This window comes from Bufo gargarizans, chromosome 1 (genome assembly GCF_014858855.1).
Source record: "Bufo gargarizans isolate SCDJY-AF-19 chromosome 1, ASM1485885v1, whole genome shotgun sequence".
In the NCBI taxonomy this organism is placed as follows: Eukaryota; Metazoa; Chordata; class Amphibia; order Anura; family Bufonidae; genus Bufo; species Bufo gargarizans.
The window spans coordinates 347,723,516-347,743,859 of NC_058080.1; the positions used below are offsets into that span (position 1 = coordinate 347,723,516).

Sequence of the window (20,344 nt, forward strand, 5' to 3'; positions counted from 1 at the left end):
CACTGTCAAAAAAATTTAATAAAAACGGTGCCAAGATTTTTTTTGGGGGCACATTTTCCATTTTTATCCGTTTTTTTCCAGTAACAAAGCAATGGTTAAGAGCCAAACAAAACTTAATATTTATTACCCTGATTCTGCAGTTTACAGAAACACCCCATATGTGGTCGTAAACTGCTGTATGACCAAACGGCAGGGCGCAGAAGAAAAGGAACGCCGTATGGTTTCTGGAAGGCAGATTTTGATGGCTTTGTTTTTTGGCACCATGTCCCATTTGAAGCCCCCCTGATGCACCCCTAGAGTAGAAACTCCATAAAAGCAACCCCATGTAAGAATCTACACCCTTCAAGGTATTCAAAACTGATTTTACAAACTTTATTAACTCTTTAGGTGTTCCCCAACAGTTTAGGGCAAATGGAGATGACAGTTCAGAATTTCTATTTTTGGTAACCTTGCCTCACAAAAATGTAATATAGATAAACCAAAAATCATATGTCCCCTAAAAATAGTCCCAACAAAACTGCCACCTTATCCCGCAGTTTCCAAAATAGGGTCACTTTTACGGAGTTTCTACTCTAGGGGTGCATCAGGGGGGGCTTCAAATGGTTCATGGTGTAAATAAACAGTCCAGCAAAATCTGCCTTCCAAAAACCATACGGCGCACCTTTCCCTCTACGCCCTAGTGTGTGCCCGTACAGTAGTTTATGGCCACACATGGGGTGTTTCTGCAAACTACATAATTTGGCCAATAGATATAGCATTTTGTTTGGCTGTTAACCCTTGCTTTGTTACTGGAAAAAAAAGTATTAAAATGGAAAAATTTTCAAAAAAATTGAAATTCTCTAATTTCATCTCCATTTGACAATAACTCTTGTGCTACACCTAAAGGGTAAACAACATTTGTAAAATCAGTTTTGAATACCTTGAGGGTGTAGTTTCTAGAATAGGGGCACTTGTGAGTGGTTTCTATTATGTAAGCCTCACAAAGTGACTTCAGATCTGAACTGGTCCCTAAAAATTGGGTTTGTGAAAATTTTCAAGATTTGCTTCTAAACTTCTAAGCCTTGTAACGTCCCCAAAAACTAAAATGTCATTCCCAAAATGATCCAAACATGAGGTAGACATATGGGAAATGTAAAGTGATAACTATGTATTATAGAAGTAGAGAAATTGAAACTTGGAAATTTGCAATTTTTTTGAAAATTTTGGTAAATTTAGTATTTGTCTCTAAATAAAAATGATTTTTTTTTTTACTTCATTTTACCAGTGTCATAAAGTACAATATGTGATGAAAAAACAATCTCAGAATGGCCTGGATAAGTCAAAGCGTTTTAAAGTTATCACCACTTAACATGACACTGGTCAGATTTGCAAAAAATGGCCTGGTCCTTAAGGTGAAATATGGCTGTGTCCTTAAGGAGTTAAATTTGACACCGGCGATATCAGGATGTTGTCTGATCGCTTGAGCCAGGGTATCAATGGCTAAAACAAAAATGAGGGGCGAGAATAGGCAACCCTGACTGGTTCCATTGGGAACAGAGATGACACCGCTCCATTCACAAAAACTCTGTAGGGGCTGATTACAAAGCTTTAATAGCTGTGATTAACATGTTTCCTAAGCCTAAATGTTCCAGGACCGAGAAGGCATAGGACCAATTTAAGCGGTCAAAAGCCTTCTCAGCATCCAGCGTAATAAAAAATGCAGGGCTCTTTTGACGCACAATATGGTCAAGAATGTTCAGCGCCCTTCTCGTGTTGTCCGTAAGCTGTCTATCTTTAACAAACCCCACTTGATCTATACCAACTAGGGTTGGGAGGATTTTTGAGAGTCTATTCGGAAGTGCCGTATTCAAAAGGGAGATAGGTCTGAAACTTTGGGGTCTAGGTGGTGTCTTACCAGGCTTAGGCAGAGTCACAATGGTGGCAGATAACATTTCTTGTGGAAATGCTCCCCCTCGAAATGCCTGTTTAAACATTGACAACAAATGGGGTAATAAACAGGAGGTAAAGGCTTTATAATAAGCAATAGATAATCCATCAGGGCCGGGGGCTTTATGCAGGCGCAGGGATGAAATAATTTGAGATATTTCAGTTGGTGTGAAAAGAAGCGAAATCAAATTTTGTTGTTGTATATTTAATGTGGGGAGATTAAGGGAGGGCAAAATTGAGTTTATCTCCTGTGGGGTGGCCTGATAGGTTTGCTGGTAAGTTTTCAAGTTGTATAGGGATGAAAAATACTTTACGAATTGATTGGCTATGTCTTTAGGGTTATATCATTTACTTTTGTTGTCTGGGTGTAGTAAAAAAGGGATTCTGGATTTAGCTAATCTCTTTTTAATCCGGTTGGCCAATAATTTCCCTTCTTTATTATTTTAGGAGTAATAGCAGGATTTTACCGAGAGAAGTTGTTTTTCATAGCGATGGAGTAGACAATCTTTGAGTTGTAATCTCAAGGAGTTAATTTGTGCCTTACGCTCCTCAATAAATACTATTTTATTCAGGGCCTCTAATGTGGATAGTTGAGAAATAATAGAATCTAAATGTAGCTCCCTTTCCATTTTTGCACGGTGTCCCAACTTAATAAAAATACCCCTTATAAAAGCTTTGTGAGCATTCCCGAGGCTAAATTAGCTAGACACAGAACCGGTATTGAAAGAAAAATACTCTGATAATTCTTTCTCTAGAGCACGTTTGTGAATAGGGTTAGATATAAGAAAGTCATTACAACGTCACCGAGTATCTCTGACGTTGTATGTTTCAGTAATAGATAAGGAGAGCGTGGCATGGTCTGACCACTTAATAGATTTAATGGTAGAGTGAGACGCCAGTTGTAACAGAGATCTGCCTAGATCAAATAAGTCTATGTGAGAATATGTGTTGTGCACGGAGGAGAAAAAGGAGAAATCATGCTCTTGGAGGTGGTGAATCCTCCATATATCATACAGTTCTTCTCTATGCAGCACAGGACGCAGGGCCGCCCAATGAGCTCTAAAGGAAGCCGTAGAGCCCACCACTGCATCTGGAACCATATTAAAGTCACACAAAGAAATACAAGGCCTCCTTTTATCTTATTCATTTTTGCTAGGAGTTTGTTAAAAAACTGACTCTGGTGTGTGTTGGGGGTGTAAACTGCAACCACAGTATAAATGAAATTATTTAGGCTTCATACACGAATAATAAACCTACCATTTGGGTCTACATCGGATGCAATAGGTAGGTAGGCAACTGAAGATTTAAATGTTAACACAACTCCTCTTTCCAAAGGAAGGATAAATCCAGCTCAGGTCAGGTGTGGATATGTGGCTTTTTATTTCAGCGGTTATAAAATTCCACACAGCAAGGTGCAAACAAGTGACGATGAAAAGTAGGAAGGAAGTGACTAATTAAAGGGCTGAGTTAATCAGCCCGCATTTGTGGGAGGGGCGCAGGTGCAATTTTAACTCGCACGGGGTGTTTCACACCCTACGTGCGCTTCCGGTGCTCGCTAGCAGCCACGTTACCTCCTCCTTCCTCTCATCGCAAGAGCGGTTCCCCAGTGTGCCTCTGAAGGTCAGCAGGGCTCGTCTGGGTTCGCTCAGCTTCAGCCATAATCCCCTGGGTAAGTGCCGAACATTTCCCCCCCCTCCCCCTTTGTCTCCCTACTTGTGGCCTCTCGACTCTAAACAATGTGTTTGTTTATGCATGTGTATATGTATCCATGTATAATACAAATAAAATATATAGTACTAAACTTCCTAAAATGTACCTGTCCGCTCCGCTTGAGCCCACCAGATCCCCTTCCACTCGTCGCTACACGTGCTTCCTGCTCTCGCCTGCTCTACCTACTTACTCTTGTATACGTTACCTATTGCTTCCAGCCTCACTGCCCATTGTCCTCCACGCCAGGTTCAGCGAATCTCCTCTATTTACCTCCTCACTTAGGTTCAAGGTACGGTTCCTCTGCGGCTCCACATGTCGCCTCTGCACAGCTTCACGCTTTTTAGTGGTATTTGGTCACACCAACAAATCTCTTCTGCTCCCTCTAGCATTCAGCCTGCCACGCCGCCAGGTCCCGTGTTCTCTATCTATTCGCTACTCCACTCAGGCCATACAGTCTAATTCATTCTAGGGCCAACCTGCCACGTAGCCCAGGTTTACGTTTATTGATATCTCGCCTGGTTCGTCACAGGCCTCGTAGTTCTTATCTTCAGGATAATCCCGCCCAACCAAGCCAGGCCTCGGCCACCACCTGCCACAACAATCGGGCATAGTAGTCAATTCGCATAGGGACAACCTGCCACGTCAGTAGGTTTACATTTATTAATTTCTCGCCTGTTACGACCCAGGCCACGTAGCTCAAAATTTTAGGATCAACCAGCCACCCAGGTCGTGCCTCTGTTGCCGACGGCCTCTCCAGCCTGGTGTCATAGTCAATTCGCATTGGGACAACCTACCACGTTGGTAGGTTTAAGTTTTTTATAATTTTTTCGCCTGTTACGTCACAGGCCACGTAGCTCAAATTTCAGGCTAAAGCGGCCTCCCAGATCAGGCCTCCTAGTCAATGTCACTGCCTGACTCACTAACCAGGCCTGGCTGCCCCAATTCCCATAGGGTCAACCTGCCACGTCGGCCAGGTTTCACGTTCCCAACCCCACCGCCTGCACGTTTCCAGGCCACGTAGTTCAAATTCCGCTAGGGTCCACTCATAGCACTCTCTCTCTATGATAATTATGGTTCACCCTGGTCGTTCGGCTCTCATCTCTTCCGGGCCTCGCCTGGCAGCACTTCTCTGTTCCCTCGTCTGTAAATCTGGCCTCCATACTTATCACCACTCATGATACTACGGAGAACAAGACCATCGCCTGCGGCGACGTGTTCGTAGTCCTTAAATCTAAGGACGCCCGTCTCAACAAGAAGCTTTCCACCCCAGAATTTGTCCTGGCTTTTAGCCTTTTCTGGGACATCATCTGTTCCGCCCAGCTGGGGAGGTGGGAGGAGCTGGACATGTAGCTCTATAGTGTCACCGACCTGGGCTATAAGTATGGCGGCTTCGCCTTTTACGATCACCATCGCTCCTTCTTAGCTAAAGCCGCCGCAGTAATCGCACAGTTCAATCATGTCACCAACTGGGCTGTGCTAGACATAGAACTCTTTTGCCGGCATTTTGCAGGTCTTAAAGCCCCTTCCTGCGCTTCCTGACAGTCTATACTGCATACATCTGACTGGTGTCCTAATTTAGCCCCCACCTTTTCAGCCACTCCTGTTCCTGGCCAGTCAGGCCTCTCTAGGCAGGTACCAAATTTAGATAAGCTGGGTAGACCCATAGTCCTGCTGGGCAGGAATCAGATATGTAATAATTACAATCTGGCGGCTTGCAACTACAATAAGTGTCGAGCCCTCCATATTTGTACAATCTGTTTCAGGGCCCACCCCAAACTACCTGCCCCCAAAGATCCAAGCAGTCCTGACTAGGCGGGGTTAACGTAGAGTTGCTCGTAACTCTACTGCAGGACCACCACAAGCCCTCCTTCGTCCAGTTCCTCATTGCTGGCTTCACAGAAGGGTTCCACACGGCTAGTAGCTTTGCCCCAGTCTACCTGGGAAGGGGACAGCCTCTTATCTGCAGTTGGGGATCCTGATGCTGTAACTTCCTTCCTCCAATCAGAGCTTCAAAAAGGTTTCCTAACTGGACCCTTTTCCGCAGTGCCTTTCCATTACTGGTGAGTTAATCCCATTGGGATTGTCACAAAAAAAAAGTCAAATATAAAGCGTTTAATCTACAAACTGTCTGCCCCTCATGGTTCTCATATACCCAGCCTCAACTCCCTGATTCCATCCGAGGAGTTTTCTATGCGTTATTCCTCAGTGGATGAAGCCATTCAGCTGATCCTGCTGGCAGGCAGGGGAGCTTGGTTAACAAAAGTCGATATCGCTGATGTCTTCAAGCTCCTGCCTGTCCAGGCTCAGCTCTGGAAATTTTACGCTATCAAGTGGCAGGATAAGTATTGACCTTCGGTTCCAAGAGCAGTCCTAGCGCTGCACTGGATGTTGGTTAACCATTGCCACTGCACTATCTGGATGATTTTCTCTTAGTCTAAACACTGGGTCGTCCATCTGAAAGGCTAGCGTTCCTTTTACAATTATTTTCAAATCTAAATGTCCCAGTTGCATCTTCAAAAACAGAGGGCCCCGCCACGGCTGTAACCTTCCTAGGCATCGTCCTGGACTCCGTTAAAATGGAGGCACGGTTGCCAGAAGAGAAGCTCACAAAAATCAAAGACGCCATCTCCAAATCGCTAGTTTCTAATACCCTCACTAAAACATGCTAAACTTTGCCACAAGAGTTATGCCCCAAGGTAGGGCCTTCATCTCTAGGTTGCTTCAGCTATTGCCCACGGTCGTAGATCAGGACTCCCCAGTGCATTTGGACTCCCAGGCCCTAGCCGACCTGTGCATGTGGGCCGAATTATTGTCCCAATGGAACGGTGTTTCCCTGTTTGTGCCACAATGGAATCCCGCCTTTCCAACTGTCTTTTCGGACGCTGCAGCCTCCAGCGGTTTCGCCGTAATTTTCAACAAACATTGGTTCGCAGGTCCATGGCCGTCCGAAATCCTGTCAGACAAGGATGCCCTTAGATCTTTGCCCCTCTTGGAAATTTACCCCATAGTTGCAGCCCCTCAGCTTTGGGGCAGTTGTTGGGCCAATTTCCCAGTTGTTTTTGTCGCAGTCCTTAGTAGAAATCCTCGCCAAAGGTAGGTCCAGAGTTATGTCCCTTGTACGCAAACTGGTCTGGCTCTCCATGTGTCACAACTTCCATTTCCTCTGTCAACACATTCAGGGTTCCAAGAATCTAGCAGCCGATGCTCTGTCACGATTCAACTTCCCCGCTTTCTTTCAGGTGGTGCCAGAAGCAGACCGAATGGGATTAACCCCGCCAGCCTTCCACACACTGACAATGGACTGAGCATGCACTTCACAGCCACCAAGGCCCTAATCCACAAATCCCTGTCGGTCAATACAGCCAGAAATTACAGAACCGCACGGAAAGTTTTCACCAAATTCTCGCTTTCTCATCCCAGGATTAACACCGACAAAATTTCCTACATTCTGGCATTTCTGGCTTATTGTCACACGGAACGCAAGCTTTCCTATAGCACCATTAGATTGTACCTGTCAGGAGTACAGCATTATTCCATACTCGAGTGCCCTGGTAGCGCATCAATATTCTCTTCCCAAGTAGTTAAAGCTACCCTCAGGGGTATTCAGAAATCTAGTAAGGAGACCGCCCCGTCAGGCAGCCGGTATCAGGTGACCTTTTCTGGAAACTGTCCGCCTCACTAGACGGGAATCCTTTTGGGCCATACCCTATCATCATCATCAAAGCCCCCATATATTTACCGTATTTTTTTTCCCTATAAGACGCACCGGCCCATAAGACGCACCTAGGTTTTTGGGGAGGAAAATAAGAAAAAAAAGATTTTTTATCAAAAGGTGTGCTTTTGGTGGGTTTGGAACTAATGTTGGTCTGTGGATGGCACTATTACTGGGGATCTGTGGAAGACGGACAGTGTTATGGGGGGATCTGTGGATGACGGACACTGTTATGGGGGGGATCTTTGGATGACAGACACGGTTATGGGGGGGATCTGTGGATGACGGACAGTGTTATGGGGGGATCTGTGAATGACGGACAGTGTTATGGGGGGATCTGTGAATGACAGACAGAGTTATGGGGGGATCTGTGGATGACGGACACTGTTACAGGGGGATCTGTGGATGACGGACACTGTTACAGGGGGATCTGTGGATGATGGACACTGTTACAGGGGGGGATCTGTAGCTGGCACTGTTACGGGGGGATCTATGGATGACGGACACTGTTACAGGGGGATCTGTGGATGACAGACACTGTTATGGGGGATCTGTAGATGACGGACACTTATGGGGGATCTGTGGATGACGGACACTGTTACGGGGGGATCTGTGGATGACGGACACTGTTACAGGGGGGATCTGTGGCTGGCACTGTTACAGGGGGGGATCTGTGGATGACTGACACTGTTACAGCGGGGATCTGTGGCTGGCACTGTTACAGGGGGGATCTGTGGCTGGCACTGTTACAGGGGGGATCTGTGGCTGGCACTGTTACAGGGGGGATCTGTGGATGGCACTGTTATATATGTGCCATCCACAGACCCCCCACCCCATAACAGTGCCATCCACAGACCCCCCAGCTCATAACAGTGCCATCCACAGACCCCCACCACTTAACAGCTTCAGTAGAATGCCAGCAGGCAGGCCGGACGGCCGTCGCGTCGCTCACTGACGTCACTTGCCTGTGCTGCCTGCTTCATTCATAAAGTAGGCGGTGCAGGCACGTGACATCAGGGAGTTACACTGCCGCCCGCCCGGCCTGCCTGCCGGCATTCTACTAAGGCTGTTAGGATGTACGGTACTAATAGGAGTGAGGGGGCATGTGTAATCACTTTTAATTGAATAAGAAATTTTATATTTGTGCAGCACTGGAGCTGCGGGGCGGGGCTATAGTACAGTGACTGCACCGCCCCACCGCAATTGCCGGCCCCCAACTCCTCCTCCCAGTCCCTCCCCGCTCTCGCATACATCGCAGCCAGCAATGTTAAACTGACAGCATTTGCCACATAAGACGCAGGGGCATTCCCCCCCCCCCATTTTTTTTTTTGGGGGGGGGGAGGTCCATCTTATGGGGCGAAAAATACGGTAAGTTTTTACGGCTTTCTGAGACAAGGAGAATTTGCCAGCACCTCCTCTAGAAACAGGGGACCATCAAAGGGCCAGCTAGAATGGCAGCACAACCACTTTATCTTCCGTCTCCCGTCTTCTAAAACCTCCCAAACAGGTCCTCCAGTGATCATTAAGTATTTCAAAACTCTCAACGCTTGGTGCCCAGTCCAAGTCCTCAGAAAACTTCTCACGGTATTAGGCAACGCTCCGGCTGACAGTCCCCTGCTTCCTTTCAAGAACAGTCCTTTAACCTCTTCCCACTTCATTTCCCAGGTACGGTCCTTAGCTTCTGGCCTAGGCTTCGGGCATTCCTTCGCCATTCGGGCATTCCTTCAGAATCGGAGTTGCCTACGCGGCTTCGAAGCATGGGGTGCCCGGACATGTCATTAAAAAAATGGGTCGTTGGAAGTCCTCCTGTTTTTCCAGGTACATCCCTAATCCTCATGCTGAGATATCAAAAGCCTTTTGTCATCTGGCTCTTTGAGCTTGCATGCTCTTTGAATTTACAATAATGAAAAAAAAATATATATATATATTTTCCTACGTTTAGTTTTTTGCCCCCTTATAGGACTACCCGCGCTCAGGCACACCACCAGCTAGTTTCCTTACTAAGCTTCTTCCCCCCTCAGCTAACATATGCTATTTTCCGTAGCCTCGACCACAAATGTCATTCATGCCAGAGTGTGGAGAAAATTTTGGTCTTTTTTAGGTATAGAAAGTTTCCTCGCCCTTGGGATTAACGGTGACACAGGTGTTGGAATTCCTTCAAAGAGGATTATCCTTAGGTTTGGCAGAAAGCACGCTGAAGGTACAGGTGTCTGCACTTTCAGTGTTGGGCGGAAAAAGGTTAGCTATGAACCCATGGATAATAAGATTCTTTAAAGCGTTTCGCAGGATGGTACTAGTGAAGGGCCCAGATTCCCTCCTTGGGATCTGAATTTAGTATTGAACACCTTAACTAAACACCCCTTCGAGCCATTGGAGTCCTGTTCAGTTAAACTGCTTACTCTAAAGCTAGTTTTGTTGGTAGCCTTAACATCAGCCAGGAGAGTTAGTGAGATCCAGGCTATCTCTATTAACCCTCCTTTCATGTCAATCAGAGAGGATAGAGTAGTATTGAGGCCAGATCCAGTTTTTTTTTTAACGAAAGTTCCATCTAGAGAAAATAGGTCTCAGGAGAGAGTTCTTCCAGCGTTCTTTCCAGATCCAAAGAACGACAGGGAAGAAGAGCTACATTCTCTTGACATCAGAAGATGTATCCTACAGTATTTAGAGGTCACTAAAGACTGGAGAAAATCTTCTGCCCTATTTGTACTTTTTGGTGGGGCCAAAAGAGGTAATACGGCCTCAAAGGCATCTATTGCCCGATGGATTAGAGAAGTAATTTCTTTGGCATATTCTGTATCTGGTGTTTCTCCGCCTCTCTCTTTGGGAGCCCATTCCACGAGAGCGGTGCCAACTTCCTGGGCTGAGAGAGCCAATGTATCCATAGAACAGATTTGTTGTGCGGCTACCTGGTCTTCTCCCTCTACTTTCTATAAGCACTACAGGCTTCAACTAGATTCGGTTTCTGATCTACTTTTTGGCACTAAGGTTTTGGAAGCTGTTTCCCACCCTTGAGTTATCTCTCTCTAAGGTGCTGTCGTGGGGAAGGGGAAAAATGATGATTACACTTACCGGTAATCAGACTTTCCTGACCCCACGACAGCACCTCTTTATTCCCTCCCTATGGTGGTGGTTCTGTGTGTTCACGGGTGTCACCAAAAAAAAAAAAAAAAAAAGATATGTTTATGCTTGTAAAATTAAACTAATATAAAGGGGAGTCCATGAGAGGCTCTGGAAACTCACTGGGGTGGGAGAGTGGCTCCACCTTTTTAATGCTGCAGGTTTCCTGTCCTGGAGGCGAAGCCATCTCTCCAAGGTGCTGTCGCGAGGTAAGGAAAATACGATTTTAACTATTGTATTTTCGTGTAACAATGGCAAGGAATGGGTTTTGCGGACCTAAAAAATAGCTATGTGTCAGCTACACAATTAACAGATGGATTAACTATTGTATTTCCGTGTCACTAGTGCAAAGGAGTAGTATTGCACCGACCAAAAATGACTACAGGTCACCCACAGACTGAAAAGCACGATTAAGTATTGTATTTATGTGTCACTGGTGCAATGGTGATCGATTGCACCAACCAAAAATGCCTACAGGTCACCAGCAGACTTATTTAAAACAAAAAAAAAAAACTAACACTGTCCCTTCATGCAGCAGCATCCTGTCCCTACACTGGTCAGAGCAGAATGGCAGCGCACCATGAGATCTGACATTTATGCATGTAGGATCACATACTAGGCATGACTGTAATGGTTTCCAATTGCCTTTCAACAAGCTTTATTTAAACTACGAACAACAAACACGGATTTTGCGGACACCGCAAAGTTCAGTACAGACCAGAACTTGGCGGTCCGGGTTCGCTCATCATTAGCTGTGACTGATTGCTATGGGGAATAAAGTTTTATTATACCGTTTCATAAATCTTTCCCAATGTGTCCAGAGGAAACATTTAAATAGATCATTGTATGTATTATGTCTATAAACACATTTGTGAACATAACTTAGACAGTTAAAAATGCAATTATGTAACATACTTACAAAGAAACCCTACAATTAAATATTTATACAGTGGTATAAAGTCTTTAGTAATACTTATACAATAAGGTGAAAGGGTAGAGCTACCATAAGTTTGAATCAAGTCTAACTTTGTGGAATGTAAAATATTTGAAGGTATTCTAAGTAGTGCGCTGTAAAAAATATATAGTGTTGAATAAATGAATAACTGATAACCAGCATGGATTTTGCCTGTCTTGACTTGCCCTTTGACCATACTTCTGCTCATCCCTTGGTGCCAAACACCGGTTTCTCTTGAGTAAAACTAGGGACAACTGAGGAAGGAATAAGACTTACGGTAGTTCAGAGGAGAAGAACCAGATTATTAAATTGGATGCAAGGCCTCTTTTCTAGTTAGAGGTTTGAAAGGTCATGTTTATTTACCTTTGAAAAAAAGATAGGCTACTTTCACACTAGCGTTTTTACTAGATCCGGCAGGGTTTAGCATACACGCTTGCGGTACTGATAATACAACCATCTGCATTCGTTATAAACGGATCTGGTTGTATTATCTTTAAAATTGGTCCGTCATGAACTCTATTGAAAGTCAATGGAGGACGGATTCGTTTTCTATTGTGGCAGCTTGTGTCTTGCTCCGCATCCCAGGAAGGAAAGCAAACTACAACATGTTGCGGTTTGCTCCCTGGTATGGGAACGCAACTAAATGGAATGTAATGCATTTTGGAGCATTCCGTTCTGTTCTGTTCAATTTTGTCCCCATTGACAAATGGATGGATCTCAATACGGGAAAACAAAAACGCTAGTGTGAAAGTAGCCTTAGCTGTGATCTTATTTACATGTGTAAATAGATCTGGGGGTTAATACAAGGATTTTACTAAGGGGAAATTCATTACGTGGGGAGGAATGGCAATTTAGATATCAATATAGAAAAGGGTTCTTAAAGGGACACTGACAGGCCCAATAACCATAATTAACTGTACATATCCATGCACAGATCTTCTAATGTGCATTAAAAACATATAAGTATCCCCCTGTCCACATTATGAATACAGTTAACTCACGTTTTATAACCTGAACTAACCACTGTTCTTTCGCCCAAGGGGCGGGGTTTCAGCTTCTCTTGCGCCCAATCAGCATCAGCCCAACCGCCGTTTTTGAAGCGCCGCCCAGCTCATCAATATTCACTTAGCTGGGCGGCTTCTGCAGTCCCCGACCTTCCGAGATCCGGCGCATGCCCAACAGAAAGCTATGGGCATCGGACTCGCTTTCAGCTTCTGCGCATGCGCCCGGCACCCATAGCTTTCTATTGGGCATGCGCCGGATCTCGGAAGGTCGGGAACTGCAGAAGCCGCCCAGCTAAGTGAATATTGATGAGCTGGGCGGCGCTTCAAAAACGGCGGTTGGGTGATGCTGGCTGGGCGCAAGAGAAGCTGAAACCCCGCCCCTTGGCAGAAAGAACAGCGGTTAGTTCAGGTTATAAAACACGAGTTTGCAGTATTCATAATGTGGACAGGGGGGATACTTATATGTTTTTAATGCACATTAGAATACCTGTGATGGATATGTACAGCTAATTATGGTTATTGGGCCTGTCAGTGTCCCTTTAACTATGAATATCCTACCACAAGTGGTAGCAATGGCTATTGGATATTATGTCAGCATTTAAAAAAGGTCTCACTGCTTATCTAATAATAAACGAAATTAAGGGCAATAATCAAGTATAAAATTATTATTTATTCAAAAAAGGATGAAATTGAAGGACCTGTATGTTTTTTAACTTGTGTAACTATGTATGTAAATATATTCAGGATAGGTTCTAACTTATTACAATCATCATACTAATTTGAAATGACAAGATTATGAAATCATAATCAAAAGTGATTTCTCAAATCTTACCTCTGTCTGCACCATTGCAGGTCTCTGAGTTCGCAGCATCTTTACAGTTTGAAAAACATCTACCACACCCTCATAACGCATTCTTTCTAGGACTATACTGAGGGTAATAAATACCCCTGTTCTGCCAACTCCAGCACTAGAAAAGAGAGACATGCAAATTAACATTTAGGGATATGAAGTGGAAAAACCGTGGCTAGATACAACGCAGCCATATAGGCCACAGCGAGAACAAATAAACTTATTAGAACTAAATTGCAGGGTTGCAATCTATGCTTTTACTCCCGGATCGATATGATACCCGGATTTGCTATTTTCCGGTACTAGGCTGCTATTACTGCGCATCTTTTAGAACATGGTGTGCGCCGTCCTTGGTGCACACCATGTTCTCCTAATCCAGCAGAGTGGCGATACCGTGGCCACTGCCACCAATGAAAATAGCACTGAGGAGGAAGGGAGGGGCTGTGGCTACTGCACCACCAATTAATATAATTAACCCCTATCACACAGCCGGCATCCGGCCTCAATGACAGGGCACAATGATCCCGAGAACAACGTCAATTAGGGGGTTAATTAAAACTATTCGGTGGGATCACTATCATTGAGGCCGGGTGACGGCTGTGTGATACGGCTGGCACTCACTGCCCTGATTTGTATTAAGGGGTTAATTATATTAATTGGTGGCGCATTGCCCCCCCCCCCCCCCCAGTATTATCTTCATTGGTGGCGCAGTGGCCACAGGGTCCCCTCCTCCTCAGTATATTCATTGGTGGCAGTGACAGGACAAGGATTCTAGCCCCTAAGGGGGCTAATAGTTATTAAGTAAAAAAAAAAAAGTTAAAAAACACCAAAATATGAAAAGTTTAAAATCACCCCTTTTCCCAATTTTACATAAACAATGAAAAAAAAAATTAAACAAACAAGTATCGCCACGTCTGAAAAAGTCTGAACTATTAAAATATTTAAAAATATCTCCTATGAGGTGAACGCCATAACAGAAAAAAAAACAAAAAACATGCAATTCGCCTATTTTCAGTCACCTTCCCCCCAAAAAAATAGGATAGGACTGTTCTATTATGGGCCGGACATTCCATAAAATACGGAATATTGGGCAGACTAGATAGGCCAAATGGTTATTATCTCCCGACGCATTCTATGTTCTTTCTATGGAATGCACATGGATTTCTGTGTGTTTTATATTTTTCGCATGGTATAGAGTATCGCAATACTTTTTTATGGTATCAAAATTTTGGTATTGTGATAACCCTAGTCTATTGTCAGCTCGAAACAGAAGTCTATAGTTTGCTATGAACAAGATGCAGCCGCAAGTTGTGTTGTTATGTACATTTACTGAAAATCTGCATGATTTTCAGACTGATTCTAAATGGCCACACAATTTTGCAGTCAAACAGAAGTTTAACCTGCAAACCCACATGACCATTTACAATCAAAATGCTCTTTAACTACATAATTAATAAAATATTTATTTTTTAAGTGGTGCAGTAAAATTGAATTCTGGTAAGGGCTCATGCACACAAACGTATATTCTTTCCGTGTCCGTTCTGTTTTATTTGCGGACCGTATACAGAACCATTAATTTCAATGGGTCCGCAAAAAAAAAAAACAGAAGTTACTCCGTGTGCATTCCGTTTCCGTATATACGTATTTCCGTTCCGCAAAATATAGAACACGTCCTATTATTGTCCGCATTACGGACAAGGATAGTACTGTTCTATCAGGGGCCAGCTTCTCCATTACGCAAAATACAGAATGCACACGGACGCCATTTGTATTTTGGGCTAAACCCTAAGGGTAAGTTCACAAGGTGGTTGCCACGTGGGGTTCGCCTCACATTGTTTTCAATGAGAGGTCACGCTGCTATTTGTGTGGCCAGTGGTTTAAAGCCACAAACATGACAAGAAAGGACATATCCTTTTATGGTGCAGTGTCCAGACAGACACTGGAAGTCGCAGCGGTTGTCCACTTGCGTTTTAGCTCCATTCGATGGGACTAAACCATAAGCACATCCGCAGAATTTAAAGTGAAAATTCATGGCAAAGTCCGCCATGCAAACATACCCTATGGCTTTCCATACATAATAGATTATGAATGGGTTTGAGCTGTAATACCAGGCACAAAGGATGGATATGAGTTGTGCCATTTCACTAAAATAAAATTTCTCAATTTATACGCTTTAGGCTACTTTCACACTTGCGTTCAGAGCGGATCTGTCTGGTGTCTGCACAGACGGATCCGCTCATATAATGCAGACGATGGGATCCGTTCAGAACGGATCTATCTGCATTATATTTAAAAAAAAATTCTAAGTGTGAAAGTAGCTCGGACGGATCCATCCAGACTTTACATTGAAAGTCAATGGGGGACGGATCCGTTTGAAAATTGAGCCATATTGTGTCAACTTCAAACGGATCTGTCCCCATTGACTTACATTGTAAGTCTGGATGGATCCGTTTGCCTCCGCACGGCCAGGCAGACACCCGAACGCTGCAAGCAGCGTTCTGCAAGCAGCTTTCAGGTGTCCGCCTGCTGAGCGGAGCGGAGGCCAAACGCTGCCAGACTGATGCATTCTGAGCGGATCCGCATCCACTCAGAATGCATTAGGGCAGTACGGATGCGTTCGGGGCCGCTTGTGAGAGCCTTCAAACGGAACTAAAAAAAAATGTGTGTCAAATAAGCCAGTTTTTGTCACCTTACATCACAAAAAGTGTAATACCAAGTGATCAAAAAGTCATATGCACTCTAATAGTACCAATCAGACCTTCCTCTCATACAAAAAAAAAATTGTCCATAGATAAGACAGTCACCCCAAAAATAAAATATAAATATGGCTTTCAGAATATGGAGACACAAAAAAAATAATTTTTTTTCAAAAATGCTTTATGTAAAACTGAAAGAAACAACCCAAAAAATATTTGGTATTGTCGCGTCCGTAACAACCTGCTCTATAAAAATACCACATGATCTAACCTGTCAGATGAACACTATAAATAACAAAAAATTAAAACGGTGCCAAAACCGCAATTTTGTGTTACCTTGCCTCACAAAAAGTGTAATATAGAACAATCCACATGTACCCTAAAATAGTACCAACAAAACTGCCATCTTATCCCATAGTTTCCAAAATGTTTTTTTTTTTTTTGGGAGTTTCTACTAGGGATCGACCGATATAGATTTTTTTTATACTGATACCGAAAATCTATGAACTTTCAGGCCTATAGCCGATAATTTATACCAATATTCAGCGAATTTTCATTTTTGAAAAAAAAAAAAAATTCCTACACAAATCTGCTGAAAATGAATATGTTTATGGTTAAAATGTAGGTTTTTTTCTTGTAAATCTTTCTTTTTCATTTATAATTTTGGTGTGTTTTATTATTTTTAGCCCCCTTAGGGACTAGAACCCTTGCCATATTCATCCTGATAGAGATCTATCAGGTTGAATAGGACTTCACACTCTCCCTGCTTTCCTGTGCTTTGTGCACACAGCAGCATGAGACTTGCCATGGCAGCCAGGGCCTCAGTAGCGTCCTGGCTGCAATGGTAACCGTTCCGAGCCCCAGGCTTATACTGCTGGGGCTCCGATCAGAAGCTGCCACTGCCACCAATGAGGAGGGGAGAGGGGACCCTCTGGCCACTGCCACCAATGATTATTACTGGGGGGCTTGGGTGGGGGGTAGCACTGCGCCACCAATGTCTTTAATACTGGGGTTGGGTGGTGGGGGGGCGCACTGCGCCATCAATGTCTTTAATACTGGGCTTGGGTGGTGGGGGGGCGCACTGCGCCACCAATGACTTTAATACTAGGCTTGGGTGGTGGGAGGGTGCAGTGCGCCACCAATGTTTTAATACTGGGGTTTGGGGGGCGCACTGCGCCACCAATGAAGATACCTCTCTCAATTCATATACAGGAGGTGGGAGCTGGCTGCAGAATCATATAGCCGGCTCACGACCTCTATGAGCGTTAGCTGCAATCCGCGGCACCCGAGGGGATAACTACCGCAGATCGCAGCTACTTGTCATGGAGGTCGGGAGCCGTCTATGTGATTCTGCAGCCAGCTCCCTCCTCCTGTATATGAATTAATGAGAGAGGTATCTTCATTGGTAGCACAGTTGCCACAGCCCCTCCCCTTCTCTTGTCCTCTCTCCTCTAATTGGCAGCAGCAGCACGGGGGGAAGGGAGACACTGCTTCCTTCTCCCCTGTGCTGCTGAGGGAACACGGAGAGCGCTGACAGCAGTGCGATCCTTGTTCCCAATACATTATCGGTATATTGGCAAAATAGATGCCGATAACGTTCAAAATCCTGAATATCGGACAATAATATTGGTAAAACCGATAATCTGTCGATCCCTAGTTTCTCCTCTAGGGGTGCATCAGGGGGTCTTCAAATGTGACATGGCAACTTAAAGTTATTCCAGTGAAATGTGCCCTCCAAAAACCATATGGCGTCCTTCTGCGCCCTGCCGTGTGCTGATACAGAAGTTTACAACAGCATATGGGGTGTTTCTGTAAAGTACAGAATCAGGGTAATAAATATTGAGTTTTGTTTGGCTGTTAACCCTTGCTTTGTTACTAGAATTTTTTTTATTAAAATGGAAAATCTGCCAAAAAGTGAAATTCTGAAATTTCTTCTAGATTTTCCTTTAATTCTTGCGGAACACCTACCAAAGTTTGTAAAATCAGTTTTAAATACCCTGAGGGGTGGAGTTTATAAAATGGGGTCACTATTTTGGAGTTTCTACTCTACACAGGGGGTCTTCAAATGTGACATGGCAGCTTAAAATTATCCCAGTGAAATCTGCCTTCCAAAAACCATATGGCATTCCTTTCCTTCTGCACCCTGCCTTGTGCCGGTGTTCTGTCATTCTGGAGAATCACATCTTGATATGTGATCCACCAGAATGACAGAACACCGGTACATCAGTTTACGATCACAAATGGGGTGTTTCTGTAAACTACAGAATCAGGGCAATACATATTAAGTTTTGTTTGGCTGTTAACCCTTGCTTTGCTACTGGGAAAAAAATTGATTAAAATGGAAAATCTGCCAAAAAAGTAAAATATGTGGCTGTAAACTACTGTACAGGCACACAGTAGGGCGTAGAGAGAAAGGTGCGCTGTGTGGTTTTTGGAAGGCAGATTTTGCTGGATTGGTTTATTTACACCATGTCCCATTTGAAGCCCCCCTGATGCACCCATAGAGTAGAAACTCCATAAAAATGACCCAATTTTGGAAACTACGGGACAAGGTGGCAGTTTTGTTGGGACTATTTTTAGGGTACATATGATTTTTGGTTTATCTATATTACATTTTTGTGAGGCAAGGTTACCAAAAATATAAATTCTGAACTGTCATCTCCATTTGCCATAAACTGCTGAGGAACACCTAAAAGGTTAATAAAGTTAGTAAAATCGGTTTTGAATACCTTGAGGGGTGTAGTTTCTTAGATGGGATCACTTTTGTGGAGTTTCTACTCTAGGGGTGCATCAGGCGGGCTTCAAATGGGACATGGTGCCCCAAAAAAAGGCCATCAAAATCTGCCTTTCAGAAACCATACAGCGTTCCTTTCCTTCTGCGCCCTGCCATTTGGTCATAGAGCAGTTTGCGACCACATATGGGGTGTTTCTGTAAACTGCAGAATCAGGGTAATAAATATTAAGTTTTGTTTGGCTCTTAACCATTGCTTTGTTACTGGAAAAAAACTGATTAAAATGGAAAATGTGCCCAAAAAATTGCTGTTTTGGCACAGTTTTTATTATTATTTTTTGACCGTGTTCATCTGAGGGGTTAGGTCATAGGGTATTTTTATAGAGCAGATTCTGTCGGACGCGGCGATACCTAATATGTCTACTTTTTTTATTTATGTTTTACACTATATTATCTTTTTATAAACAAAAAAAAACATATAAGTATCTCCATAGTCTAAGAGTCATGTTTTTCTTTGTTTTTAGCCGATTATCTTAGGTAGGAGCTCATTTTTTGCGGGATGAAAGGACGGTTTTATGGGCACTATTTTAGGGGGCATATGACTTTTTGATTGCTTGCTATTACAATTTCTGTGATGTAAGGTGACAAAAAAATACCTTTTTTTGCACCATTTTTATTTTATTTTTTTGACAGTGTTTATCTGAGGGGTTAGGTCATGGGGTATTTTTATAGAGCAGATTCTTACGGACGTGGCGATACTTAATATGTCAACTTTTTTTATTTATTTTAGTTTTACTAAATAATATTTTTGAAGATTGTTTTAGTTTTAGGGTCTCAAGTCTGAGAACCATAGTTTTTTATCCGATTGTCAGTGGCTAAATTGGGGAAGGGGAATATAAATTTAGTACTCCATGGAAGTGTGGTACTCCCTGAACCAACTGCCAATGCAGAGGCCCGGATGATCAGGGCACGTGTCACACTGATGAGTGGTGTCCTTCCGTATCCTCCTCCTGTGACGCACGCTGCACTTTTTTGGGGTCTGTCCCTAATTTCCAGTATGGGGGACCACACCAGGAAAGTGTTGGACAGGGACGATACGGGGGCCTCCAGTTCCCGAGGTACTCCGGCCTTCTCTTTCCCAGTCAGAAAAGATCAGGGCCTTGAGGACTGCCTCATAGAACTGAAGAAATTTCCCTGTGTTGCCAGCGCTCCGGGGCAGCACAAAAGAGTTGTACAAGGCAACCTTGTACCAAGTAGACTGCAACTTTTTTGTACCATGCCCGGGTTTTGCGCATGGCATTATATGGCTTGAGGACTTGATCAGAGAGATCAACTCCTCCCATATACCGATTGTAGTCGACGATACAATCGGACTTGAGGACCGTTGCCGCGGTACCTCGCACAGGGACAGGGGTGATGCCGTTACTGTGAATTGTGGACAGTACAAGGACATCCCTCTTGTCCTTATATCTGACCAGCAACAGGTTTCCACTAGTAAGGGCACGGGTCGCACCTCTGGGGATAGGTACCTGGAGGGGATAGGTAGGGAGGCCGCGTTGATTTTTCTGCACGGTCCCACAAGCGGACGTGGATCTGGCGGCGAGGGACTGGAACAAGCGGATACTAGTATAAAAGTTATCCAC

General features: G+C 44.0%; 1 protein-coding gene across 18 annotated transcripts in view; it reads right to left on the reverse strand.

Annotated features, from left to right (window-relative positions):
* Positions 1-20,344, reverse strand: part of PTPRS (protein tyrosine phosphatase receptor type S) — a 580,801-nt gene that overhangs the window by 35,935 nt on the left and 524,522 nt on the right. For all 18 annotated transcript variants that reach the window (XM_044268386.1, XM_044268351.1, XM_044268378.1 and 15 more), the window contains one exon: positions 13,257-13,392. In XM_044268386.1, coding sequence (XP_044124321.1) covers positions 13,257-13,392 — 136 coding nt within the window. The remainder of the gene's footprint in view (positions 1-13,256; positions 13,393-20,344) is intronic.